Source organism: Spodoptera frugiperda, chromosome 21 (genome assembly GCF_023101765.2).
Source record: "Spodoptera frugiperda isolate SF20-4 chromosome 21, AGI-APGP_CSIRO_Sfru_2.0, whole genome shotgun sequence".
NCBI classification, from domain to species: Eukaryota; Metazoa; Arthropoda; class Insecta; order Lepidoptera; family Noctuidae; genus Spodoptera; species Spodoptera frugiperda.
Window position 1 is genome coordinate 1,024,254 of NC_064232.1, and position 20,024 is coordinate 1,044,277.

At 39.3% G+C, this 20,024-nt stretch overlaps 1 protein-coding gene and 2 long non-coding RNA genes across 3 annotated transcripts in view; 1 reads left to right on the top strand and 2 right to left on the bottom strand.

Annotated features, from left to right (window-relative positions):
- Positions 1–20,024, bottom strand: part of LOC126912042 (uncharacterized) — a 186,540-nt gene that overhangs the window by 140,885 nt on the left and 25,631 nt on the right. The window lies entirely within an intron of this gene.
- On the bottom strand, positions 3,560–4,389 carry LOC126912039 (uncharacterized). Its single transcript, XR_007706654.1, has 3 exons — positions 4,313–4,389; positions 3,835–4,150; positions 3,560–3,755 (listed from the first exon to the last, which is right to left on the bottom strand). It is a non-coding gene; the product is annotated as an uncharacterized LOC126912039 (long non-coding RNA).
- On the top strand, positions 7,054–19,620 carry LOC118280456 (fatty acyl-CoA reductase wat). The gene is made up of 12 exons (XM_035600495.2): positions 7,054–7,174; positions 8,831–9,011; positions 9,721–9,811; positions 10,955–11,077; positions 11,650–11,774; positions 12,249–12,407; positions 13,059–13,168; positions 14,079–14,149; positions 14,482–14,677; positions 17,486–17,681; positions 18,365–18,565; positions 19,438–19,620. The coding sequence occupies exons 1-12, from the start codon at positions 7,171–7,173 to the stop codon at positions 19,595–19,597; spliced, it is 1,617 nt and encodes a 538-aa protein (XP_035456388.2). The 5' UTR covers positions 7,054–7,170; the 3' UTR covers positions 19,598–19,620.

The window sequence follows — 20,024 nt, forward strand, 5'->3', positions numbered from 1 at the left end:
CAAGTGTGTTTCTATGGGCGGCGGCGATTGCTTAACATCAGGTCATCCGTCTTGCTCGTGCTCTTTTACCGGCTTATACAATAAAATATTTACAATGCACAGTTTGTAACTCACTATGTATAACGTAGGAGTTTAACATATAAAGTACATGTAGTACATGTCGGTCACGTGTTGACAAGTTCAGCATAATTGTTGTTTTGTTTATATTCATTATTCCTTCAGTATTGAGGATGTTTTTCTATTTACTCTGGTCAATTGGCTGTGCATTGCAGTTCACAACATATTTGCACGAATGAGCCAGCTCGACCGGAGTGGTACTACGGCCTTACCGAAAACTGACGTGAAATAACGCTTGCGTTGTGTTTCGTTGTGTGAGTAAGGTTACCAGAGGCCCAATTCCCCCTTCCCAATCTTCCCAATCCCCGATTCCCGAACAACAACCCTTAAATTCCTAACTCCCAAAAAGCCGGCAACGCACTTGTAACGCCTCTGGTGTTTCAAGTGTCCATGGGCGGCGGCGATTGCTTACCATCAGGTGATGTCTGCTCGATTACCAGTGTCCTTTGCCCGGGGAAAGGCGGAGAGGCATGCCGGACTTTTACCGGCTAAAACCGCTACTAGTCTGACCTAAAGTCGCAAACTTAGTCAAGATTATACCAGTTCAGTCTACTGTAGGTACTGCGAAGTCTATTTATAAAATATACATACAATGAATTGTGGAAAATTGATATGCTAATATAGGCCGTGCTCATTAATTCATAGTTATTAGTGTGGCATTGATTTTCGCAAAGTAACGCCTGACTCTATTTTATACAGTTTTAATTTATAAAATATATTCAGTAAAAAATTATAATTTATACTAACAAACAGTTCATTTATAAAATAAAAGTAGTACCGTATATAATTTGTTATCTCTATATATAAAAATCAATTGCTGTTCGTTAGTCTCGCCAAAACTCGAGAATGGCTGGACTAATTTGGCAAATTTTGGTCTTGAATTATTTGTGGAAGTCCAGGGAAGGTTTAAAAGGTGAGAAAAAAAAATTGAGGCGGTACGAAGTTTGCCGGGTCAGCTAGTAACATAATTGTTTTAAATATAAATTGTCATACAAACATAGCATCAGGCCTCTTAATTCCCCGAAGAGGGGGAGGGGGCAGATCAAAGATGTCTGAATTGAACAAAGCATTTCTTATGTTTCAAAAATTTTCAGTAGATCAGGAGGTCTACTCTAATTCAATGAAAAACTTAGTTTCGTCCGAAACATAGCAAATTTCATACTACAATTCCATTGATTTCGAACTTTCGTGAACAAAAATTAAGGAATGTAATGAAGATAAATAAATAATAGGTTTTGATTTGAAATTAAAAATTAAACGTTGTTTCAAGTAATTCTATTAGTAAATAAATAAAACCTACGGCCGAAAATTAAACGAAACTTCGCACCCGAAAACCGAAGTAGCCCTACAGTTATCAACACAACAACAGTCTATAAGTGGCCATTACTGACCAAAGCTGTTCTTCTATAAATGTTGGACAGTCATGCTTCGACACGAAGAGGCCGGCTCGACCGGAGTGATACCACGGCTTCACAGAAAACTGACGTGAAACAACACTTGCGTTGTGTGAATGAGGTTACCGGAGGCCCAATTACTCCCCTTCCCAATCTTCCTAATCCCCGATTCCCCAACAACCCTTAAATTCCTAACCCCCAAAAGGCAACGCACTTGTAACGCCTCTAGTGTTTCAAGTGACCATGGGCGGCGGCGATTGCTTACCATCAGGTGATACGTCTACTCGTTTACATAAAAAAGACACTCTAAACGCTAGAAGCGTGTTTTGTATCAAAATCATTTCTTGCATGAATTTCGGACACCATTTACATCGACTTTTAAAAAAGGCCTACGGTCAAGTCGCCGCTTTCCTACTCATTTACAAATTTGTAAATTCACACATACAACGTTACAAGTCCGTTACGTTTTACAGTTTTAAATACATATGTTGTTAATAAATTCAATATTTCAACAATTCAAATCAATTCAATAGATACATTTATTGCAAACATATATTATGTAGTAATAAAAACAATAGAAACTAATTAGGTACGAATATGTAATTATTATGTACCTCACTTCCTGCAAATAAATGTATATTATACATATATATGTGTATATATTAATATATTATATAGAATAGAATCAGGCGTTACTTTGTGGAAATCCATGCTACACTAACAATACAATTTAGTTTTAATTCCGTTTGTAGATGTGTTTTCACCATGCGGTGTGCAGCACCGCCCTCCCGTCCGCATTTAAATGCTCATGCAGCAGTGGTGCATCACTACAACACATACGACACGCAACATATGTACACATAACATATACACTCGACATATATTTCGCTCCTCCACGGAGCATCTTCAGGAGGTGTCGACTCGGCTGCTAAGAGCTGATAACAATATAAAGCTAAACACTAGTTGAACACTCTCTTTGAATCATAAAAGAACTAGAAAAGAAAAATAAATATGAGGTAGGACGGCCAACAAGCAGACGGATCACCTGATGGCAAGCAGTCAGCACCGCCCATGGCTATCGACGTTGCACTGCTACTAAAGACAAGCGTTCTTTCGCGCCCGTTACTGTTGAGCTATAGTATCACTCATTGTCTAGCCGGCCCAGCAGTACTGAAGCATGACCCTTCCACATAAATTCTGGCAAAAATCTAGATATTTTTCCTTAATATTTCTCCTGAATCGATATCTTCTCGAAAAACAATCAAGCGAATATTTTAATACGGTTGATGACAGGGTATGCAAATTAAAAATCTAATTAGTACGTCAGTGAGGTAATGAAATTTTTTATTGTCAACAACAAAATACTATACTTACATAAAACGAATCAAAGTTGTGAGAGTAGTACGTCATTTATACATAAACAACGTATATTATTCCTACGTTTAAAACGTATCTAGAAGTAACGACATGCGATATTACAAATCAATATATCTTCGAAAGTATTTGTTTCAGTAAGAAAATAAAAAATACATGTTCAACGCTTCAAAACAATCTACAAGACGGACATTGAAATAAAAATTAGTCATCTACCCTATTCCGAGTAGATAAACCCGTGTGCACAAAACTATAAGCAAGTATATGTATACTGATTGGCAAAGGGGTTACCTATGGAGTTTCTTGCTCGTTCTTCTCCATAGGAATCTACACTTTGGAACGAGCAAATAGAGCAACTAGAGGACTGACCGACAGACAGACATTTTGTTTTCTTTATATTGTAATATTTGCTTTGACGTTCAAAAGTGCTTTCCCGGTCTATTTGAAATAAATAATTTTGACTTTGACTTTGATATATATAAGTGATATTTATAGTAGATTATGGTTTTTGTCCAATATAAATTATATATACAGGCTTGGGACTACTAAGCATGACTATTCATTTAAGTAAGTATTGTATTTATAGTATGTTCTTATATGCAACGATTTGGTTTTGAAACTACAGAGCGCCACCAACTACGCTCCTTACATACTTCTTTAGCTGCCATCACATTCATATATCTGATGGTATACAGAAACTACAGAGCGCCACCTACTACGCTCCTTACATACTTCTTTAGCTTCCATCACATTCATACATCTGATGGTATACAGAAACTACAGAGCGCCACCTACTACGCTCCTTACATACTTCTTTAGCTTCCATCACATTCATACATCTGATGGTATACAGAAACTACAGAGCGCCACCTACTGAGCTCCTTACATATTTCTTTAGCTTCCATCACATTCATACATCTGATGGTATACAGAAACTACAGAGCGCCACCTACTACGCTCCTTACATACTTCTTTAGCTTCCATCACATTCATACATCTGATGGTATACAGAAACTACAGAGCGCCACCTACTACGCTCCTTACATACTTCTTTAGCTTCCATCACATTCATACATCTGATGGTATACAGAAACTACAGAGCGCCACCTACTACGCTCCTTACATACTTCTTTAGCTTCCATCACATTCATACATCTGATGGTATACAGAAACTACAGAGCGCCACCTACTACGCTCCTTACATACTTCTTTAGCTTCCATCACATTCATACATCTGATGGTATACAGAAACTACAGAGCGCCACCTACTACGCTCCTTACATACTTCTTTAGCTTCCATCACATTCATACATCTGATGGCATACAGAAACTACAGAGCGCCACCTACTACGGTCCTTACATACTTCTTTAGCTTGCATCACATTAATATATCTGTTGGTATAGATAGAGAAACTACAGAGCGCCACCTACTGCGCTCCTTACATACTTCTTTAGCTTCCATCACATTCATACATCTGACGGTATACAGAAACTACATAGCGCCGCCTACTGCGCTCCTTACATACTTCTTTAGCTTCCATCACATTCATACATCTGATGGTATACAGAAACTACAGAGCGCCACCTACTACGCTCCTTACATACTTCTTTAGCTTCAGCAAAACATTGTTTATTTTTTTAATTAATTAATTGCATACGCATTTGCTGCTGTTTCGTTACAAATATGAATTCTACGTCAGAAGTTGTCCAATGCATATTAATGCGTCCAACGTCATCGTATATACTCTTTATACTAATTTATAAAGCGTTTGTTTGTTTGTTTGAACGCGCAAATCTCCAGGACTACTGGTTTGATTTGAATAATTCTTAGGGTTAGACTTATGAATGCTGTTAATTCCTGTTTAATTATGTTTGTAAGTTGCTTTAATTGGTTGTCTACCATTGTAAATTTTGAATTAAATATATAAATAAATACATTCTGTGTTAAATAGTGCATTTATCGAGAAAGGGTTTAAATTTTAAGCCCTTTCTAAACTGTTTCTAACTTTAAAACATCATGCTATGACCAATATCATAGGGGCCGAGCAGTGAGTGAAAAATTATACGACTACGAAAGTATCTCGAGTCTCTGTCTCTTGTTTACGCCTAAATCACTGAACCGATTTGAATATTTGTTTTTGTTTTGCATAGATATATAGTCCATTTCTTGAGGAAGGTTATAAGCGTAATACCAAGGTTATAGGAGTGATACCACGGCCTCACAGAAAACCGACGTGAAACAACACTTGCGTTGTGTTTCGTTTTGTGAGTGAGGTTTGCTCGTTTACCAGCTTATACCACAAAATATTTTGCTACTCTATAGTATTGTATACATAAAAAAATCCAGGCAGACAAAGTCGCGGACAAAAGCTATTCATATTCAATAAAAATTTCGCACTGTCATTTGTTTTGATTACAAAGCACACCAATTTATAATCAATGTTTCTTTATTTCATTAAACATTACCGATATTGAATGACCGACAGGCAGACTGACTGACTGACAACGTACAGTCAAAACTATGGGACCTAGAAAGCTGGATATTAGCTATGTGTCTCTTGACCGACTGTCTGACACTTTTTTGTTTGCCGTTCAAAAGTACCTTTTTCGTCCAATTCCTCCCTTCCCAATCTTCCCAATCTCCGATTCCCCAACAACTTTTAAATTCCTATACCCCAAAAGGCTGGCAAATGGGCGGCGGCGATTGCTTACCATCAGGTGATCTGTGTATTTCGTCTCTATACATAAAAAAGTATGTATTTTAATTTTTGACGCTGTATAACACAGCACTTGACCATATGCTCCTTTCTGGTCTCTGGCTTGTGTTAGCTAAAAGACTAATGACTGACTAAAACATGAACAAATGCAAATCGCAGTGGCCTGTTCATATCTTTTGAAAAACAACTGATGATAACATTTGACGATCTCTGGCCACAATAAGTGCAGGTTCTGCGGAGAGCGAGCAAGGGTAGCTCGCCGTTCAACCAGAACCAGACCCGTGTGTATGCCGTGTCGCGTTCCGCACGTGGCTCAGAGAGACATTAGACCACCACAGATGGAGTCCATAAGGGCTGATGCTGGATCCGGAGCTGCGGACTACCTAGCGGGTTTCCGGGGCTCTGGCTCGAAAGGCAGGAGTAGGAACGGGCTGCTTTTTAGTCAATAAGAGTTTGACACTCTCGCCTCGCCAAAGGCGAGAGAAATTATTGGATGATTTTCTGTTGATGATGATGCGAAGAGCTGGAGATCGAGCTCAGTTGCGGAATATTTGAGGAGCCTATGTCCAGTAGTGGACGAAAAGGGGCTTCTAAAGAACATTTTCGAATTTTGCGGTTAGCAACGTAATTTGCGGAAAATTAAAGATTCACATTAACATCAAGTACCTGTTCTACATAATAATACGTTTATTGTTTAATACTACATGCTAATTACTTCGCATACAAATTGAATACAAGCTAAAAATTAAATTTTGAACATATGTTTGTTTTACTGAACCAAGTGAAAGTAATTAGGGGTGGATTTTTAAGGGGGAAAAATCATCCAATGCTCTCTCCCGCCCTGGACAAGGTGAGAAGGAGTGTCAGATTCTTACTAACTAAAAACCACTTCGTTCCTACTCCTGCTTTTCGAGCCGGAGCCCCGGTAAACCCGCTAGGTAGTCCGCAGCTCTGGATCAGGCATCAGCCTTACTGGGCCCTATTTGTGGTGGTCTGATGGCTCTTTGAGGCGCGTGCGGAACGCGACACGGGTCTGGTGCTGGTCGAGCAAGCTACCCTTGCTTACCATCCGATTGGGGGAGGCCTATATGAGCCGATAGACAAAATGCGAGTGAAATCAATAATATTGGACAAAGCCAAAATTTTGATTCGTATTTGGCAAGTATAAATCGGCATAATAACATGAAAATTTATACGATTTCAGTTTGCGTAAAACTTGTTAGTTAAACTACATATGTTTATTTATACATATTTTTTTTTTGTTTAGGCATTTTGTACACGTAGTTAGTTAAAATTATGTGTAAACATGTATATAGATTGGGTAGGTTGTTTTAATTCAGTATATTGATGGTACTAGCAGTAGCTTCACCTTTTCAAAAATTTTTATATATGTAGCGACATAGCTTTTTTGGATATATATATTGGAATTTATAAGTTTTTCTTCAGATATATATATGAGATACAAGTTTTTATATTGATTTTCTTATATAATAGTTGAGAAAAAGAAGTGTTAAAAGTTTTTAAACAGTTATTTTTTTTTTAATTGAAGATATTATAAAGTGTGAACTATGGGTAAGTTATATTTTTTATATAATAATATTTCTCTTTTCAATTAATTTGTAGGCTGATACAATATTTTTTTTCGAATTGTCTCCTGTGTGGTGGGTGCACATCACACCAAGACTCGGAATAACAATTTGTGGATCATACAAAGAATTGCACTGTGCGGGAATCGTTCCCGTTACACGCTGTCCGGTAGCCGATTTCCCAGCCACCGCGCTAACTGTGCAGTCAAAATTTCGATTTTAACTGCACACTAGAGGCACGGTAATTGATTAACTCAGCTGAAATCACAGCCAAGGCCACTTAAAATAATATATATTATTACAAAAACATAATAAATAATAACAATACAGCTTCACGATTGCAAAAAATTGATAAAATAAATATTAATAATGTACTTAAAATAGTTCCAGTAGACATCGCTAATTAATTTAACAATTTTTTATAAACCAATCACTGAGCATGACGGCAGGAACCAATAGCCGTAACTCATAACCATAGAACTATAAATTATTCAAAGTCTCTTTTTATGAGTCCGTGTTCTCTGACTGCCTCGTTGGTCGAGTGGTCGCAAGTACGACTGTCGGACAAGAGGTCTCGGGTTCGATTCCCGGGTCAGACAAAGTATTACTGTGATTTTTTCGGTTTCTTAGAGAGAAATTTTCGTTTCAATTTCTCAGTAGTAGCACGGCGTCTGGAATTATGCCCAGTGTATGGCAATAGGCGCACCCCCTATTATGCCTATAGCCTACTTCGAATAATGGACTATCCGACACAAAAATGATTTATTCAAATCGAACCAGTAGTTCCAGAGATTACCGCGTTCAAACAATCAAACTCTACACCATATTGAAAAAAGTGTAGATATTTTTTTACATTTAATGGGTCGACGTTTGGCCGCTATCTCGCCTGATAGTAAGTGATGATGCGGTCTACGGTGGAGCACGTCTGCCCAAAGCAACCTATTCACTCGGGCCTTGATATTTTTTTTCTGTCTCTTCTTTTTTCTATCATAGATTCGTGTATCGTTCATTCGGGCTCAAACATGACACGTGTTTGCAAACTTCATTTCCACATAGAAGATATCTAGCGTGGAGTTGTTTTTTTTTTTGGATTTTTTCTATGGAACACAAGCAGACGAATCACCTGATGGTAAGCAATCGCCGCCGCCCATGGACACTTCAAACACCAGAGGCGTTACAAGTGCGTTTCCGGTCTTTTGGGGATTAGGAATTTAAGGTTTGTTGTGGGAATCGGGGATTGGGCGTCCGGTAACCTCACTCACACAACGCAAGCGTTGTTTCACGTCGGTTTTCTGCTCGACCGTGGTATCACTCCGGTCGAGCCGGCCCATTCGTGCCGAAGCATGACTCTCCCACACTTAGTAGTTCGGTGCCCAGCTCATACTGAGGTGGCAACCCTTTTGGCTTGGGCACGTCACCACGTTGCCACCTTGTTTTTTTTTTGTTTATTTGTTTTATAGTTTTACTTTTATGTTATTTTTTCATATTGTGCATTATTTTTATTCTTCCTGTTTATATTACTTTTATTTTTGCTTTAATTTTCGATTTGTTTTTTTTGTTCATCGTGCCCGGTGCAAAATAAATATTTTTTCTTTCTTTCTTTCTAGTATTTGTTTTAAATTGTATTTATCTTCTATTGCAGAAGTGGACACTCTAGACATCGCCGAGAGGCATGAGTTAGCGCTTCTTGAGAAGCAGAGGCCTATGAATGCCGTCATAGACCTAGGAACTTCTCCGGTGCAGCAGTTTTATAAAGGCACCACTATCTTCTTGACGGGAGGGTCTGGTTTCCTGGGAAAGCAGTTTATGGAAAAGATTTTCAGGTAAGAAGCTGCCGATTGGCGATAGTTTTGCCTCGTTGGCCTTGAGGTCGCTAGTGCGAATGCCGGGCAAGGGGTCTCGATTTCCGGGTCGGGCGAAATATTGCTGGGCTTTTTTCGGTTTGTCGAAAATTTCTCAGTAGTAAAATTTGGAAATGTACCCGGTATATGGCAATAGGCTCATCCCCTATTACATGGGACTTACAACATAAATTGTGAAAAGTGGGTGTTCATTGTACAGTGGCATTACGTGCCATAATGTGCACCTCTGCCTACCCCTAGATGACGACGATAAAAGGCGTGACGATATAAAAAAAAAAACGTGTCTAATATTATTTCATTACCTAACTGACGGACTAAATAGATTTTTAATTTTTATACCCCGTCATCATCCCTATTATTTTATTCGGACCAGTAGTTCTGAAGACTAGAGCGATCATACACCTAGGAACTTTGGTCTGATGACCTGATAAAGGTCTGCAACAGTCGCTGTACGCAGGGGCCTTGAGCAGTGCGAGAGGGATGGAGCTATACAACCTACATAGCTCCGTCCCTCTTGCACTGATCAATGATCGACCATTCTGACACAATTGTAATAGCAGACTAAGGCCCCAGGTCGCTTCCAATCTCGCGATGTGTAGTCATTGGGGGAGGACTGTGGGAGTGGAAAGTACGTAGCTGATTGCCTGATGATGACTATTGTTTGTTACAGATCCTGTGAAATAGAGAGGATTTACATTTTACTGAGACCTAAAAAAGGAAAAACTATTGCACAACGCCTAACATATATCTTAAAAGACCCGGTAAGATTTTATTTACTATCAGTAGCAAACAAAACATTTTTTTAAGGAGGGGAAATCATCAGTTTTCTTCTCCCGCCTTTGGCGAGACGAGAGGGAGTGTCAGACTCTTACTGATTAAGTACCACCCCGTTCCTCCCCCTGCTTTTCGAGCCGGAGCCCCGGTAAAACGCTAGGTAGTCCGCAGCTCCGGAGCAACAAAGCTAACAGTTAATTATTATGTTATCGGCTTACTTACAAAACTGTTTGTCGAAGAACTCGACTAGTTTCAAGCCATGCTAGAGGCTGATATTCATGAGTAGCATTCTGCAATACTCGCCGAAAATTATGTCATAATTTTTTATGGTATAAGCCGGTAAACGAGAAGACGAATCACCTGATGGTAAGCAATCGCCGCCGCCCATTCACACTCAAAACACCAGAGGCGTTACTAGTGTTACCGGCCTCTTGGGGGTTAGGAATTTAAGGGTTGTTGGGGAATCGGGAATTGGGAAGATTGGGAAGGGGGGTGATTAGGCCTCCGGTAACCTCACTTACACAACGAAACAAAACGCAAACGTTGTTTCACGTCGGTTTTCTGTGAGGCCGTGGTATCACTCCGGTCAAGCTGACCCATCTGTACTGAAGCATGGCTCTCACATACATAAATTAGAAAGAATTTAGCGTCTGTAAGTGTCAGTGAGGACTGACTAGGCTGCTGCTGCTGCTGTTGTTTATGATGATGATGATGAACGCAACTAAGCTGAAGCTCTACCATCAATATATTGATGACTAGTTTTTGTCCGCGTGAGATAGTGACTTTTAGGCAGAAAAGTATAGATAGTTGTGCCCGTGACTCCATCCGCGTGTAACTCCTTCCGTTACACAAAAATAATCACGCGTGATGGCTTATTAGCGTATTTAATATATAACACTAGCTATTTCTGCGCGATTTCACCCGCTCTGATTGGCTTCTATTGGTCATAGCGTGATGTTTTATAGCCTATAGCCTTTCTCAATAAATGCACTATTCAACACAAAAAGAATTATTCGAATCGGACCAGTAGTTCTGGAGATTAACGCGTTCAAACAAACAAACAAGCTTTATAATATTAGTATAGATTGGTGTTTCTATACCGATTTAGATTTTACTTTCCTGCATTTCAGTTATACGAAACTCTCCGTAAAAAGAAGCCTAACTTCGCCAATGATATCGTGCCGATTGAGGGCGATGTGGCCGATGTTAGGCTCGGCCTCAGTGACAAGGATTGGGATACCCTGACGAAAGAGGTAAGCACCTATAATAAAACAATACTGATTTTTTTATATATTTGATTGGTTGACATTTGGCCGCTATCTCACCTGATGGTAAGTGATGATGCGGCCTACGATGGATCACGTCTGCCCATAAGCAACCTATTCATTCGGGCTTTGAAGACACCCAGGTTATACCCATCAGGAAACACAGACTCCGGCAAGGAGTTCCACTCCCTAGCAGTTCGCACAAGGAAGCTTGAAGCTTCTTCTAATTTCCTTTTCTTCTCCTCTATAATAATATCTTTTGATTTATTTCATTGCGGGATCTAAAACAGTTACTCATGTCCCTGGGACGCGCCGGAATTCAGTGTTCCGGTGTTTTCATGGTTGTATCTACTGTAGAGGAGTCCTGGTGTACAGGAGTTGCAGCGGTATGGAAGGCTATGGCGGGCTTGTCCCATTAAAAAAAAACTTCTAATGAAGGCGAGACCCTTAGTTTGGCTGGGAGTTGCCTTAAGCTGTTGATGTGAATAGTAACATTTCTGCTCCCTATACCTAAGTCTTCAGGAAATACAAGATTAGAAGAACTATGTCCTATTTTCCAGGTAAATGTGATCGTCCACCTAGCAGCAACAGTCAGGTTTGATGAACATCTTAAAAAGGCTGGTCTCATCAACGTGAGAGGCACCAGAGAAATGCTGGAGTTAGGCAAACAATGCAAGAACCTCAAGTAAGTATTAACGTAAGGTATCGTCATGAGCTAATGTTCACATGTAAACAGCAGCTCATGTAGTGTAGATGTCCAGTCAACAAGGATGTAGCGAGGTTGACTGTCCAGGCGACACACGTACTTAGGTATCGTCATGAGCTAATGTTCACATGTAAACAGCAGCTCATGTAGTGTAGATGTCCAGTCAACAAGGATGTAGCGAGGTTGACTATCCAGGCGACACACGTACTTAGGTATCGTCATGAGCTAATGTTCACATGTAAACAGCAGCTCATGTAATGTAGATGTCCAGTCAACAAGGATGTAGCGAGGTTGACTGTCCAGGCGACACATGTACTTAGGTATCGTCATGAGCTAATGTTCACATGTAAACAGCAGCTCATGTAGTGTAGATGTCCAGTCAACAAGGATGTAGCGAGGTTGACTGTCCAGGCGACACACGTAGGTATATTAAAGTATACTCTTCTCTTGCAGGATCTTCAATCATATTTCCACAGCGTTTGCTCACACCACTAAGAGTCGAATAAATAATGAAGTGAGAGAACAGTTCTACCCAACTCCTGTGCTGCCAGATACCTTTATAGACCTGGTGGAAAATATGGAGGAAGAACGATTGACTGAAATCACGCCTGGGTGAGTAGTCAACGTAACATGACATGACATGAAATAACATATTATGACGTACTAAAATAAAATGTAGGTACTGTATATTCACTTTTCGTCACATTTTTTGAGGGGCTAAGATCATACAATGACTTCTCCCACCTTGGGTGAGTGAGAGAGAGTGTCAAACTCTTACTAACTTAAGAGGTGACGTTCTAATGGAAAACCACCACTGGGTCTGCCATCAGTGGTAGTCTGGGTCTTTGAGGTGCATGGAACCCAACGCGCCTCTTTAAAAATAAGAATAAATAAAAATAAATAAATTTAATTACAAACTTCACAATCATTATGGTCTTATACTATATCACAATAATTTGTTTAATTTTGGTGTTGTCATCAAGTGATCGGTAGCCCCCAAACTAGGATAATCCTGTACTTGGGGGCTTCTACATCTAGAGTACATTATTAGGTAGAACTATTGAGTGAATCTAAATAAAAGCGAAATTGATAGATATTGAAAGATAAACTAAGTTGAGTTATACAGCAATATGTAGCAACCTCTTTGCCACTTATGATAGTCCTAATGTTAGAAGCAGTGCGGTAGTAGTTAATGCGGCTACTAATACTTTGGTACCAGTCAACCAGTGAGACAATTTTATTTACTTTCCTGTCTTTTTCCAGTTTAATCAAGGGCTGGCCCAACACATACACATTCACAAAGGCTATCGCTGAGGAACTGGTGAGGACACGAGCTGGAGAACTGCCAGTTTGTATAGTCAAGCCAGCAGTAGGTAGGTCCTCTCATCATCAGTTATTATGGTATAAGCCGGTAAACTAGCAGACGGATCACCTGATGGTAAGCAATCGCCGCCGCCCATGGACACTCGAAACACCAGAGGTGTTACAAGTGCGTTGCCGGCTTTTTGGAGGTTAGGAATTTAAGGGTTGTTGGAGAATAAGGAATTGGGAAGATTGGGATAATTGGGTCTCCGGAAACCTCACTCACACACAACGAAACACAACGCAAGTTGTGGTTGTTTCACGTCGGTTTTCTGCTCGGCCGTGGTATCACTCCGGTCGAGCCGACCCAGCAGTGCCAAAGCCTGACTCTTCCACACTTAAACTTCCCACTCATTCATTGGCTTCCTGCCATTCTGACGATGTCATAACATTGTCACCGGTATTGAAAGACGGCAAGCAAGCAGATGGGTCCCATGATGGTCAGTAATCAGCATCGATCATCGGCACTTCATAACATTAGATAAGTAACATGCAACATGTGTGGGAGGTTTTGACAATTGGGAATGAGGCGGAGTGAAGTTAAAAAGCCTCTTATCCTGAACTGCTTTCTTCTTTCCTTATAACATGGTTGTCTATTTTTTTACCTCTGGTTACCTCATTCACATGTCGGAACACAACGCTCGCGTTGTTTGATGCCGGTTTACTGTAAGGCGCTAGGTAGTCGGCAGCTCCGGATCAGGCATCAGCCCTACTGGGCCCCATCTGTGGTGGTCTGATGGCTCCATTTTGGGCCAGCCGTTAGTTTTAGTTCGTCTTCCTATCTTTTGCCTTGTCTTCCTCTCTTTCTTCTCCCATGTCTAACGTACCAGTCTGTTACTATTTTGTTTCACTTCTCCTGTGTACATACACAGAGAGATACAAAAACTATAAAGGTACTTACATACTTCTTTTATTTTCCAGTCCTCGGATCATACACTGAACCATCTCCTGGATGGATAGACAAACAAACTGTCATGGCGTCGCCAGTTGGAGTAAGTAATATGATTTACTATGGTATGGAGTCGGCAAACGAGCAGACGGATCACCTGATGGTAAGCAATCACCACCGCCCATGGACACCCGAAACACTAGAGGAGACTGCACGGTTGGCGCGATGGCTGGGCAACTGGCTGCCGTGCAACGTATAGCGGGTTCGATTCCCGAACGGAGCAATTCTTTGTGTGATCCACAAATTGTTGTTTCTGGTTTGGGTGTCATGTGTATGTGAACTTGTATGTTTGTAAACGCACCCACGACACAGGAGAAAATACTAGTGTGGAGCAACGTTTAAAAAAAATCTAAATCATATTACTTTATTTTTCAGTTCCTTCTAGGCTGTGGAATCGGCGTGATGCATGTCTTGTATTTGAAGAGAGACAATCAGTTTGTGATAACACCAGTGGACTATGCGAACAACGCTATCCTCGCTGCAGGGTGGGATTCTGTTCAGAATAGGAAAGCCATCGACTCTGAAGTTCCTATCTACATTGTCGGCACTGCTACCAGCAACTTTACGTGGGGTATGTATCATCGTCATCGTCATTATCGTTAGTCTACAACGTGTAACAAAAAGGGGGTATACATATCAAGTGCACGGTTTCTAGATAACATAACAACCCAACCAACAAAAGTTAGTTTTATAGAAGGCCATAGAACGTTTTGTAAAAACTAAACGGTGGTCAAATAAAAGGCCAAAGAAGGTGCATCTACAAAGAAAGTGGCGCAATTATAACTCCATTCAGTGTTAAAGTAGAACTATAAGGGTATCAGGCATGACAATTTTGTGATATATAAGCCACCGCAGCACTACTAAAGTGTTTTTGGGTACTGTAAAAGAGTTCATGATTCCATTACATCACTAAAATTCATCATTCATTCATTTTACATTCGTTCACGTCGCTGCAGTGTCTCAGTATTTTAGAAGAGAAATAAAAAAATAAGAAAAGTGACGGGGTATCGTGGTGACTAAGATATTATTTTGTACTTAATCGAATTATTCGTCTCTTACGAGGAAAATGTTGTGCGACTGTCATTTTACTGATAAACTATGTATGGATTTACGACATATTTGAATGCCCCCTTCGAATTAATGAGCTTTTACTAAAATAATTTCTTATTTTAAGTTATAAACATAGTTCCAGCTTCCTTAACTCTACTATAGTACTCATTATGATAGATTACATCCACCATTACATGAAATTAGGGTTCCTTTTGAGCTTGTTTTTTTTTTGTTTTATTTTTTGTCCTTATTCCATAAATATGATGAATACTTTTGTTAATGAATAAATGTTATGGTTTATAAATCTGTGTAGGTACTACGTATGACGTCAGAGAAGTATAACTACGTACATACATATCGTCACACCTTTAATCCCCGAAGGGGTAGGCAGAGGTGCACATTATGGCACGTAATGCCACTGTGTACACCCACATTTCACAATTATTTATATTGTAAGTCCCATGTAATAGGTGGTGAGCCTATTGCCATATACCGGGCACATTTCCAGACTCCGTGCTACTACTGAGAAATTTTCGAAATACCGAAAAATGCTTAGCAATACTTCGCTCGACCACTCGACCAACGAGGCAGACTTTTTATTGCTTCGTGTGAAATATTATAATTAATAGCCCAATGCTTCAAACCATCTCGTAGTTGCTGGTTTTTTTTTTCAGTTGAATCAATCAAACAATCTGAAAAACTGTCACACCTGGAATCGCTGTCCACAAATGAATTATTCTCCATTTCATCACTGACGTGAACTGTATTTTGTACGGAACCATTTTCTATAATTGGGTCTTCAAAAAGAATTATTCAAATCGGTCCAGTAGTTCCGGAGATTAGCGCGTTCAAACAAACAAACAAACAAACTCTTCAGCTTTATAATATTAGTATAGATAAAAATATTGTCGCATTAATTACACTGAATCAAAATGTCAATATTGTTGTAGAAGAGCGATAGAAGTGCTTTTACAAAACGGAATTATCATTTAAAAGCATTGCTAGCCTAACTTTATACACAATAATAATGTTTTAAAACACATAAGATCTCCGTTATAGTACTGTTGCGTAATAGAGGAACTATAATAGTTATAAAAAAACAATCTGCTTCTAAAAAGTGTATTTGTGATATAAGTTTATCACTACAGCTATAATGGGCATTAACAACCCTTTATAAGACAATTAAGCTATATAAATATAATTTGAAACTCAGCTGTATCACCAAATCACTCCGATGTAGACTTTTTGTGCCCACTATATTACTGTGTACTGTAACGATGATCTTAAAACCCTCAATATCGTAATATCGTCCTATTCCTGAGTTGTCATCTCTACTTTAACAAACGACACATAGGAGTTCGTTTCGAACCTTTATTGCGCAAATTAGGCGCATTAGGGTGACAGTCAAAACTGTTATGAAGTTCAATTGTTGTATACTAGTAACAATGGAGGTTGCTATAACGCCTGACTATAACAGCTATATAAAGTCGTGAAGTAAACCTTTACATCAACTATTAATAGGTCGTTTTTGCTATACAAACTTATAGAGCCAAACTGTGTTGTCAAACGCTTTTACACAACAATCAGTCACCACCAAAACCTTTATACATCATTTACCCAGCTTTTTTGAGATATAAGGTTTGGTTATAGGGCAAAATTGTTAGTTGGGAAACGGGAAGGGTTTTTTAAACTCATGTTTTCATGGTACCAAGTTATGAATGTTTCATCATGTATGTATCAAGTATTTTGTACTAATTTTTTTTTAACCGTATTTTGTTCTGAAACTTTGTGTAGAGATTCTATTCAACCTGTATTCATCAGGGCTTCTAGATGTGTATAGGTATTTTGTTACACGTCGTATAAGTGGCCACTGCTGAGCAAAGGCCTCTTCTCACACGGAGAAGGTTTTTGCTGTGGTATAAGCCGGTAAACGATTAGACGGATCACCTGATGGTAAGCAATCGCCGCCGCTCATGGTTTACCTAAAACTAGAGGAGTTGCAAGGGTTCTGGCCTTTGAGGGGGGGGGGGGGGATTAGGAAAGATGAATATTATTTAATTTTATTGTCCGTCTTGTAGATTTTTTGAAAACCATATTTATGGTGTAGAAATGACATATTTGCTCCCACTCCTAAACTTTGATTCGTTGTATCTAAGTATTGTTATCTTATATGACAAAATAAAAAATACGTGTTTAATATTTTTTCTTTACCTAACTGACGGACTAAATATATTTTTAATTTTCATACCCCGTCATCATCCCTATAGACGAATGGGGGTGGGGGAAATTGGGCAGTTGGTAAAATGTTAAATTATGTGTTTATTTACAGACAACCTATTAAACACGTTGAGGACAGATGAGCTGGTGAAAATTATTACACCTAAGGCTTTATACTACGTTTGTGCTGCCCACACGTCGAATCCAGTTGTGTTCTGGATCCTGACCTGGCTCTTCCACTACATCCCTGGATACTTCATAGATGCTATAGTGAACATTCTTGGAGTCAGACCGAAAGGGCTACCATCGTAAGTATTTTTCTTTTTCTTAGGGGGATATCATCCAATGACTTCTTCGTCTCCCGCCTTAAACGAGGCGAGACGGAGTGTCAGACTGACTGACTAAGCAATCACCGCCGTTCCCACTCCTGACACTTGAAACTGGACCCGGTAACTCCATAAGTTGGAGTCATTTAATGATTCCCCTTGAAAAACAAAATCACCTATTTCCACCAAAGGGCAGAGATTCACGCGATGTAACATCGACTGTTATTGATTAGTTATTTTATGAAAATTTAATAGCTGCCCATAGTATTTTCACTCGCAATACTGTGACCAGCGTTATTTGGCAAGTGATGCTTCTTACTTAGCTAAATTATTTTCGTTATACAGGACGTTTTACTTAATGCCTTAACGGTTGTATGGGATAAGTCCTCAAACGGAATTACCTGAAGGTGGGATAATTGGGCGCTGTCCATAGACACTAGCAGGACACTTACAAGTGCATTTCTGGCATTTTGGGGGTAAAGAGATCAGAAGATTTGGGGGTTGAAGAGGGACTATGGCTCCTCCAATAACGTAATCCCATCGGCTGCACACAACGCAAGCATTGTATCTCACAAATTACTTCTGAGGCCATGGTATCACTCCGGTCATATCAAAGCATGGCTCTCCCACACTTATAGTAGTAACCAAATCCTTATTTATTTCAGCCTAGTATCGATCTACTCAAAGACCTACAAATTATGCAAAGTGTATGAGTACTTCCTCTTCAATAATTGGAAGATCAGGGATGATAACCTGGTCAGCATGATGGACAGGATGGCTCCGGCAGACCAGGCCATATTCGGATGCAATGTCAGAGAAATCGACCAAAGAGGAATTGCCTTATCCATGTCTGTTGGGCTGCGAAGGTATGTAGTTTTTAATAGGCTTGTATCAGTATTTCTAGTTTGATTTACGTTTAAAGTAAACGAAATGAGAACGTATTCGGTGCTGTGATTGGCCAGCCGAATAAACCAACCAATCATAGCGCCGAACACACTCTAGTTTCGTTTTTAAGGGTACGGATCGTAATAAATTATGTAATAAAATCTAAGAATCTGAATTACACACTAATTGACTGCACGGTTGATGCGGTGGCTGGCCAACTGACTGCCGTGGAACAACTATTTGTGTGATGCATAAAATGTAGTTTCAGCTCTAGGTGTCATGTGTATGTTAAATGGTAGGTTTGTAAACGTACCTACGATAAAGGAAAAAAATCGAGTGTGGCACTACGTTTAAAAAAATTGAACTGTTTTGACGTAATTCAGTGATAATACAGTAAACATACACACAAAAAATGGTTTGTAATATAACTCAATTCCACTGATGTATTATGAGCTTTCCTTAAATTAATGAGTTATCTAATATAAAAAGAATTATTCAATTCGAACCAGTAGTACCGGAGATTACAACAAACAAACAAACAAAATCTTCACATTTTATTAACAGTATAATTTCATTATTTTTCTTTTATCCAGGTTTATCGTGCAAATGGTCTCATTAGGACTCAGAATATGGCCAGAAGACAGATGAGGATCCTGAGTATGTCCACGTGGTCTGTGTGCACAATACAGCTACCTGATACTACCGAGAAATTTTTCGAAAATCCGCAGGCCCAGTAATACTTTGCCCGACCCGGGAATCACCCAAGACCCCTTGTTCGGCAGTCGCACTTGCGACCATCGACCAAAGGCAGTCATATTATCAGTATAAATTCATTATTTTTCAATGTTTTCAGGTTTATCGTGCAAGATGGTCTCAAGGACTCAGAGTATGGCCAGAAGAAGATGAGGATCCTGAAGTATGTGCACGTGGTCTGCGTGCTGCTATACAGCTACCTGATATACAGCGTGTTCCGCACCATATACTCGGCGTTCTGTGTCATCGTACCGGTTTAGGCGTTAATAAATTGTTATTCTTATAGTTTTGTTTTATTTTATTTATTTTTGGAATATTCTTACATCCTATATACATAAACAAACATGAAACAACTGCGTTGCTAAGAAACCTTGCCCAATTTATTCTATGTTTAATTAACTCATGTACAGTTTGACTTGTAATTCGACGGATTGCTCTCGGGAGGTGACAATACAACCAATTTCCTACAAAATTTGCCTGAGGTCCCCGTTCCAAAAGTGGCTACTTTCTGAGATATTCAATATTTTTTGTTTTGGTAAAAACATCCCGAATTGACTAGAAAAATATCAATAAATACTGATAATTTGATTTAAGTTGTTTTAGTTTTTACCAGCTTTGCTAACACATCAATAAATATTTATTAATACTCATAGTGAGAGAAATGTCATTCGTTTTAAAATAGCAAGA